We start from the raw sequence: 9,479 nt of genomic DNA on the forward strand, positions 1-9,479 counted from the left end.
AAACAAAGTGGCAATAACTTTGTAATAGCAGAGGGAGTTAACCAAGAGGACAAATATGGAAATTCTTATTTGCCCTAGCCATTTCAGTCACAACGGATGAGCAAATAAGACACACACACAAAAAAAAAAAAAAAAAAAAAAGCTGACCTAAACTTCCAACATTTAAGAGGCACTTTACAAAGTGCAATCGTTGTTTACTGTGCGCTGAAAATAAGGAATGTGTTCACCCGGTTCCTTACAAATACACAAAGACATAAAATAAGCAAAGGGTTGTGTGTTCCTTCCGCATCCATAAAACGCGAGCCTCAGAAGCAAAACAACAAATATAAGTTTCCCATATTAGAACTATAAACGTCTCGCTGAAGGCAAACTTAGTGGATGCAATCACCGAACGCAGAGAAGAACCTGGAGTGAGCGGCGTGTGCGTGAAGGAAGAAAGCGATGCCTTACAAAAGATGTAATCTACTTATTGCTATTCTTTAAGAATAGACATCTTCTGACGGTTGCAGGTCCCGTTTGCGAAACACCAATCCTTTTTTAAAAGGGTAATGCACTGCAGCTTGGTAAAAAAGTGCACACCTTCCCCGCAGTGGCTTCTCTTTGAGACAGCGACCTGCGGTTATTACTCAACACACAGACAAGCGTGGCGAATACACAAACAGCCTCACCTCAGAGGCTTTTTACATCATTTCCATTCTATAGGTGCGGGTTGGTTCCTCCGACACGTGTTCAGTTAAAGCGGACCGGTTCCAGCCTCCCTTTCCAACTGCTGCTTGGTCAGAAAGTACTTGAAGAACTCGTACACCGACCAGGCAATGGCAGTGGAGGGCATCTGATATATAACCCGGGCTTGGACCCCTTTGAAGAAGGCTGTCGGGCCCCCAAGTCGGTACACTGTCCTGAAGGCGTTGGCCATCCCCGTTAAATGGCCGCTGATGTGCACGGAGTTGAGTGCTACATTCTCTTGTGTGTTGAGAAGGGTCTTACAAACATCGAGCGGAGTGGTTATGGCTGCGGAAACAGCTCCTGCTGCTGCCCCCGACAGTATGTGGCTGCTGGGGTGGTAGTGTCGTTGAGGGTTTAGCTGCTCTTGCATCAGCTCATAAGTAACAAAGTGAACTGCCTGGAAGGGAATGTTCATGGTAAGCTGTGTGCTGTAGCTGCGGTAGAAGGCCCCAATACCCTCAGTATGTGTTATTGTCCGAACACAGTCCCAGAGTCCTCGATATGGAGAATTGTACATTTGCATCCTCTGCTTCACCACTGAGCCATGCAGGAGAATAGACAATGACATCATTAAACGCATACAGATACAGACTTGTTGGAACGAAACCAAAAACCCTCAGCTCGCTTAAAATGGTGGGGAGAACAGTTTTGTTTGCTTCTTTTACATTTGTCTTTTAGCTCAGAGCAAAAACGAAACTATCCTATGCTTAGAGAAAGTCTTACCTTCAGCTGGGTTCATGACTGCATCATGAAGAACGGTTGCCACACTGCCTGCCAGACCTTTTTGGAACGGCAAAGTAAACACATTGATTGACTATGAAGAGTATCACAAATTATTAAAAAGACAAAATTTCACCTATGAGGAGTAGTCATCAAGCTCATGCATATCATAACTGCACTCCCAGTTTGTGTCATTTAGCTTAAAAAAACAAAAACCAAGCGGTCAACACAACAGGAAATTGAACAGAACTGTATATAATTTCTTTACCATTGGCTAAATGGCTGTTGCCTCCATTCTGAATGATGTCGCTTAGTGAATGTTTGACCCGTTCATAGCAGGCGAAGTAGAGTGCATGGGCAGGGCCTGCTCCCATCATGGTAATGTTGAGGCCCCTCAATGGTCTGAGAATCCCCTCTGTCTTGATGATCCTTTTCAGAGCCTCAAACACACTACTGTACTGGGCTTTAGGGTCTGGCTGCAGGCTCTGCATTCTTGTCTGTGGGGGGGGGGGAAAGAAGATATTTGTAGATCACCCCTTATGATTCAGTCAAGCTCAGTATGTGATGAAAATGGGTATGCAAATTTTTGGGCAGACGGTGTTTTTTTCCCAAGTCGGCGTAGAATTGAATGTGAAGGTGACTATGACTGGGTTTAAGTGGGCAGAAAGACGTGAAGTAGACCTATTCTCAAAGTCTTCAGATATTGTTTAACCCAACACTGTCACATCTTTCTGTCAGTAAGTGCTCTTTGCATTAGTAAGGTCCTCTCCGAGTGACGCGAGTCTCTCCCAAGCCCCAAGCCCGGTGTGGGAGGCAATGGCAATTTTCGGTTATATCCCACCGTGCCAAGTTATCTGCACAGCACAAAGCATGTTTTTATTTGCAAAAACGAGTTGGGGCTGGCTGAGGAGATAGGCCGAGTCTATCTTCCTCAGCATATTTCCATGTGTTTCCTTCCTTCAGTTTAACAATAAAATATCAATTTCATTTCCGTCCGATACAGATTTGGGAGCTTGGGGGGGACACAAAACTTGGTAGCTAAGTTTACATTTAAAGTCTGTATGACTGGATATGGTACAAATCATAATTGTGTGTCTCAGGCTTACATAACTGATTTTTTTTACCATCAAGCTTGGTCCAATTCTCTTCTGTTCTTGAAACCTCCTTATCCAAGTACATACACCTAGTTAAAAAGTTAGTTTAAATACAAGTTTAAATACACTGCGCTCTAAAGATAACCCCAAGGATATGTTGTGCTCTGAAAAGAATGCCTTTATTAAATGGTATGTGAAGTAAAATAAAAATGTCAGCAAATGTCTTGGTTAAAGAATCATGCATTTAATCAAGTACAAAAAGTAACTGTAAGACCCCTAGCAAACTATTCATCAAAAGGCTGATGATAAAACACATTCCAAGTTCAAAGACCTATGGGCCAAACTACATCCTACACTAGTATATTCATTTGTAATTCAAAGTAAACCAGTACACTATAAAAAAATGTGGAAAACAACAAATTTTAGGGGGAAAAAATCGTTTTCAGTAGCCCTTCCAAATTTGAATAACTGGGGTGGACCAGTTTTCTTTTAAGATAAGTTTGCTTACAAGAGCATTTTTGGCCATTTTATGAGTGTACAAAACGTATGATATCAAGCAACATGAACTTGGGGCCTTGGTCTAATGACTTGCAAAAAGGAAGCTTAGCTGTAATTGGGTACAGAGAAAAAAACAAAAACGGTATTAGCACAAGGTGCAGAAGTGCTGCTCCACTACCTCGATCAAGTTGTATAATAATGCGCAAATGGGTGACGTAAAACTTTACAGCAGGATTATGGCAACTTAAGTTGACACATTACCAAAATACAAATAGTAATAATAATAATCTGGAAGACTTGTGTACCATGGGTGAGCCTCGTTTTGATCGTTGTGTTGTTGACAGCATTTTCACCAGTTCTGTACCGTTTGATAATCTCACTGCGCAGGACTGCAAGTCCTCAGACAGAACTGCATGATACGTGTGCAGGACTGGTGCCAATGTAGCAGCACTTGAGGACATTTATTGTGCCGGGCTACTGTCCCAGGCTTTAGCCATTGTTAACAACCCATTCTGTCATCCTACCTCTGGTCTTTTTGCCCTGCCGTCCAGTAGATACTATCATTCTGTCAAATGCTCCACTACTCGTTTTGGAGCGTTTCTTTCCAGCGCTTTGTGCAGCCTAAACCAGTATCATTCTTAGCATCATGCATATGCACTTTAACGGACAATATGGTTACCAGCTTATTCTCAGGTTTATGTAAAGCAGTAATGCCTCTTATTGCTTTTTATGTTGTTTCTATGCACATGTTTGTCTTGCTCTGTAAATCTTGTTTTACCTGTTTCTTACAGACCTCTTGCACTTTGAAAATCCCAATGTGGTTTTCCTCCAAATGAAAACTAAACCGACTGACTGGGACCGGAATAAGCTATTTTAAATCAGTCTAGTCCATATGATGAACCGCGGGGCAGAACGTGAAAGTCTCAAACCAGTATGTTGAGGACTGAGGTGGACTGGATTATCTATTTTTTTAATTACATGAGAACTGTCGCTTGGACAGTCCTCTACCATTTAACCAACTGCAGTCTTCAAATTTTCACACTTCACATCAATTTCACATTACCGTATTAAAAATTCTCACATTTTTAGTTTATCAATGTAAATTTTAACTTTTTTAAGTAGCGCTAGAACCATTACTTGATTAACATTACATTACACCTCTTGGCCAAATTATACGCAGTTACGGAATAAATTTCCATTGCTATGCTGATGATACGCAGCTGTATGTGCCTATAAGGGCTGATGATCATACTCAAATCACTAATTTAGAGGCCTGCTTGGCTACTGTGAAAAACTGGATGTCACTTAACTTTCTGCTTTTAAATTCAGATAAAACCGAGATGCTAGTCATTGGCCCTGCTAGACACAGACACCAATTTGATCAAGTAACGATAACAATCGACAACTCTGTGGTTTCACAAAGTGTGGCAGCCAAAAATCTTGGTGTTACGTTTGATCCCAGCCTTTCCTTTGATAAGCACATTAAAGAAATCACCAAGACTGCCTTTTTTCATTTACGTAACATATCTAAAATTCGGTCTTTTCTCTCCATGGCTGACGCAGAGATTCTAATACATGCATTTGTTTCATCCAGACTTGATTACTGTAATGTTCTGTTCTCAGGTCTGCCACATTCTAGTACTAAAAGTCTTCAGATGGTTCAGAATGCTGCTGCTAGAATCCTAACTAAAACTCGGAAATTTGACCATATTACACCAATTCTTGCCTCCCTTCATTGGCTCCCTATCCATGTTAGATCAGAATACAAGGTGCTTCTTATACACTTATAAAATCCTGAATGGGCTTGCCCCATCTTACCTGTCTGATCTCCTTAAACCTTACATGCCATCTCGAGCTCTTCGTTCTCAAAGTACAGGGCTCCTGTGTGTACCCAAAGTTAAAAAGAAGTCAGCTGGTGGCAGGGCCTTTTCCTATCGGGCTCCATTGTTGTGGAATAACCTGCCTGCTGCCACCACACAATCGGAGTCTGTTGAGTCCTTTAAATCCAAACTTAAAACTTATCTTTTTGCCTTAGTTTACAATTAGTTGCCTTTAAGTTGAGTGCTTCACAACCTGTACTGGATGGTGGGTTGGTTTTCTGTCTCAATGAATTTACCAACCACTCTTCTGCCGACGAGATTATCGAGTATAAATTATGACGAATTGATGATTTAATTGATTATGGCTAATGACTATTGCAAACTGTTCTCTTCTCTAACATGTCTTTTCTCTCTCTCTGAATGATGTCTTCTCCTTTCTCTTTTTCTGTGTTTGAATGGTGTCATGTGAGTCTCTCTTGCATGCATGTGCAGTCGGTTCTCCTCCCAGGTCTCCGTGGTGATGGTGGTCGCCATTTGGATGCTGCCTGCCCTTCCATTCCTTACATAAGTTTTTTTTTTTTTAATATGATGATGCTGGTCGCGTGGCTTACATCCTGGACTGTTCCGTTGGTATCTGGACACTGCTTGGCATCCTGTGCATCATGTTCTTCATAAATTTTATGTCCATTATAATTCTGTTATCCTCTTTCAATGTTGTATTATGTAAATTGCGTGAACACAACATCCATTGCACGCTGTCCGTCTTGGGAGAGAGATCCCTCCTCTGTTGCTCTCCCTGAGGTTTCTTCTTATTTTTTCTCCTGGTTAAAGGGTTTTTTAGGGAGTTTTTCCTTATCCGATGAGAGGGTCTAAGGACAGGATGTTGTGTTGCTGTTAAGCCCACTGAGGCAAATTTGTTATTTGTAATATTGGGCTATACAAATAAAATTGAATTGAACTAATACAAAAAAATAAATAAAAAACAGTTGACAAATTGATCAATGAATATAACCACAGTTGCAAACCTAATTCTAAGCCTACCATTAATCAAGATGCCATTAATCAAGTATTTAAAATGTGAGACTTGATCGGTGATTGCCTAGGAAAGCACTGAGGTAGAACTAGATAAAAAAAAATAGTATTGTTTACATAGAGATCCAGTTAGGTTGTTCAGGAGTTGTAATAGCAGAAAACTCCTATTACAAAAAAGCAAAATAAGATAACGTGCAGAAATAAATGAGAAAGAAACTGAGGGCCAAGAAAAATCCTTCTATGAAAATGGCACCATTATATAGCCAACACGAAATAGGCAGGGACTTCAGTATTTCTTTGATTTCAAAACTGCAGCCAAGGAACGACACAATTTTGGTACAATTAGTAATTATTTTTAGTTTCTAGCATTGCAAAAATTATAATGCATTGCATAACAAACATTTTTGTAGCTACTGTCAAAAAATACACCTCTTGGCAGAACAATAACCTCTTGAAACTTTTTAATACCAATTATCATTTATTTAATACCAATTATCATTTATTAAAAGAAGTATTTTAATTCTTATTACAGTGTGTTACTCAGCAGCTGTATGAGGCTTAATGTGATTATGAATACCAGAGGCTCGAGCACTGAGCCCTGTAGGAGCCCATTTTGAATACTAAGTAAAATCTATCTCATCTTGCAAGTCTTAATACATTTTAGTATTGGCAGAAGATGTACGACAGTTTACATATCACTACTAGAGAGCAATTGTATGCACACACCCAATTCTGTGTGAGGCTGATTCTAAATATGCACAACTCTGATAAGATCCTTTCTAGAACAAGCCCAAAGTATAGGCTACTCCCTATATCTTTTGCATGTAGCTTTGCCTTGTTCCAAGCTGTCAGTAAAACTATGATCACACAGTTTTGATAGGCTGTATGTACTACTACTGCAAGTATCTTAGATAAAGGAATTTTTGAGCTCAAATGTAACACGTCAATCCAAATGTCATTAGCTTGGCTGACATAATATGTTGCTGGTATACACTAATGGCAGTGTCTAACTTATGAGGCATGTCCAATATCAAATTGTGACCCCTGCAAATAACTGAGAAAATATGTTCTCTAACAAAAGCCTACATTCTGATTTGAATACAGATAGTAAACAAGCATTCTCTAATTAATTATGATGGAAAAGCACATGAGAGTAAAACAGACACTAGTGTTGAGCATGCTTACTGGTAAGAGAACTATGATCATCTCATTAAATTGATTTTGTTTTAGAAGAGAGACTTCATGAGCATGCTTGATTGAACACATCACTTCAAGACTTTAAGCTCAAATTTGTGTTCATAATGGAGAAGTGTTAGCACAACTGTGGCTGTCATATAGACTACGGTTCAACAGTTTCAGTGACCGCGGAGGAGGGTTTCGTCAACTTGGCTTCGCTGACATTTCAAAACTGTTCCTGCGTAATCTCCAAAAACTGCCGCTGAATAACTTCAACGTAACATTGGGGATATACGTTGCTTATGAAAACCAAGAAACCCCACAAGGAAATCGCAACATTGGTTTGTAATCCTATTGAAAAGACAAAGCAACGTCCCAATTATCACTCAGTAACAAGGAGGACATTAAAACACTTCTTCCTGGCAGTATGTTAATTATTTGCATAGTACTGGTAAGGTTATTCAGCAGGCCAAATTATCAAAACAACACTACATTGTAAGAAAACAATAGCTAAGTAGAAGAGTGGGGATTGAAGGGGCAAAGTTCACAGTCAAGCCAATAGTTTACAATTTCTTATGCACATTTAAGCTCTTTTTAAAAGCTTAAGTCTATCCAGCAGCAAATCCGCAACTTTAAGATGATACTAATTGAGTCATTCTTGAGAGGAAGTCACGGTTTTGATGCCGGGGGCACAAGATTCAATCCTTGATCAAAATGAGTGGAAAGTGCAGGTCATTCTGTATTTCCGGTCACTCATGTGACAAAGGAAAGACTGGTTGAAATGAGGGGGGACATGGTTTTTGTACTACGTTGAGTCTGTTAACAAACCTTTCCCCTTGTAAAATCGGCCAAAGAGCAGTGGGATTTTTTTTTTTTTAAAAAGAAGAAGTTATTCTACCCTTAATAGGTTAGACAGTTGCACTACCGTTCATCCTCTCTGCAGTTTGTGCATTCGTGCAAACAGAAAAATCAGCATATCGCCCAGTCAAGTAGGTTTCAACGCAACGTCCTTGAATCTGTAGTGGAGCCTTGAACTGACCACTGGATCTAGCCCCAACAGGCGAAAACGCCTCGGTTTAGGAAGCTTATAACAATTCCTGACTTTGGACTGTGCAGTATTCTAACTCGTCCGGAATCTGAACGTGGAAAGAATTCCCAGTCCCTGTCGGCGCATCCTATTGCGGTCGACGCCGTGCATTTCGACCGCAACAGGTCGCAACCTTGTTGTTCGGAACACTTGCGAGCGGCTCCAGCGTCCCGGCCGCCGGTATCGTCCGGCGGCTTGTGGCGAATTCGCTTAAGCGCACTCGACCTTCCGCCGTGTCAATGGCAGAGAAGGTCAAAACAAGCAACGCTGCAAACCGCGCGCGAGGAACCCCCCGCAGAGAACAGGTCGCGAGGGCTGACGCGCGGACGCCCGGCGAGAATCAACTCTAGAGAGCAAAACGTGTCCACTGTCGCGGGCGACGCTCTGTTAAATGACCCGATGCTTGAGCGTGTGTCCGACTTCAATTTGTCGACGATCCAGTCGGCGCGCAAGTTTGGTTAAATTATCACCACCAATAATAATGATGTTGTTGTTTTAAAGGCTGAAGAAACGGCGAACGATGCTGCCGTGGTTCGATAGCTCGGGCCGGTTGAGGTGCAGCTGGACTCCACACAGTTTGACGCCAACTTTACTTGGCGTCAACTAACCCGGCGTTTCCCCAAACCCCTCCTGCAGGACCACTTGTCCCGCACGCTGTAGAAGTCTCCCCGCTCCCGACAACAGCTGATTCAAATGCTCGACTCGCTAGGAGCCCCCGACCGTTTAAACCGGCTGTGTTGGGAGCGGGGAGAGATCTCCAACGTGCGGGACAAGAGGTCCTGTAGGGGAGGTTTGGGGAAACGCCGAGCTAACCGACTGGTTTGGTGCGTGTCGCGACTTCCAATAACTTCACCCCGGGAGCGGGCGAGCATGCCGCACCGCTTAGCTAACGCTGGGGTAAGCTAACTAGGCTGCCTCTGAAGGGTTCGCGGCTAACGCTAGCGAGGCTTTACACACGTCCGTGCCTCCCCCGGGGGAGGAGGGGGGGGGCAGGCAGATGCGTCGGGAGCTGAACTGCGGAGGGTTTGCACGCGAGCGTGGAATAGATACCTTGACAGAGTCCACGGGGTACATCACCGTGTGCTCCAGCACGCCCGCCACGGCTCCCGCTGTCATGTGGGTCGTCACGGAGACGTGGGGCGGCAGGCTCTCGTAGTCGCCGTCGCTGCCGCAGGGTTCGCAGTCTTCGCCGTTCTTCTTCTTCTCTTCCGACATCTCCAACGTTGCCACCACAGGTTCTGCGCTCAACTCCATGCGCGGCGAGCTGGCCGGGGTTTTGAAGTCTTCGCCGCGTTCAGGCTCAGGTCGGTGGCGTGGACAACCACA

At 42.8% G+C, this 9,479-nt stretch overlaps 1 protein-coding gene across 1 annotated transcript; it reads right to left on the minus strand.

Annotated features, from left to right (window-relative positions):
- Nucleotides 1–419: 419 nt before the first annotated feature.
- slc25a37 (solute carrier family 25 member 37) lies at nucleotides 420–9,479 on the minus strand. The gene is made up of 4 exons (XM_056288492.1): nucleotides 9,204–9,479; nucleotides 1,715–1,943; nucleotides 1,450–1,506; nucleotides 420–1,263 (listed from the first exon to the last, which is right to left on the minus strand). The coding sequence occupies exons 1-4, from the start codon at nucleotides 9,405–9,407 to the stop codon at nucleotides 734–736; spliced, it is 1,020 nt and encodes a 339-aa protein (XP_056144467.1). The 5' UTR covers nucleotides 9,408–9,479; the 3' UTR covers nucleotides 420–733.

This window comes from Lampris incognitus, chromosome 1 (genome assembly GCF_029633865.1).
Source record: "Lampris incognitus isolate fLamInc1 chromosome 1, fLamInc1.hap2, whole genome shotgun sequence".
In the NCBI taxonomy this organism is placed as follows: Eukaryota; Metazoa; Chordata; class Actinopteri; order Lampriformes; family Lampridae; genus Lampris; species Lampris incognitus.

Coding starts and splice junctions, on each gene's coding strand:
- slc25a37 (XM_056288492.1), bottom strand. CDS start 9,407: ATGGAGTTGAGCGCAGAACCTGTGGTGGCAACGTTGGAGATGTCGGAA. Junction 1,944..9,203: donor ACCCCGTGGACTCTGTCAAG/GTATCTATTCCA, acceptor CCCCCCCCACAG/ACAAGAATGCAGAGCCTGCA. Junction 1,507..1,714: donor CAACAGCCATTTAGCCAATG/GTAAAGAAATTA, acceptor CGTTCCAAAAAG/GTCTGGCAGGCAGTGTGGCA.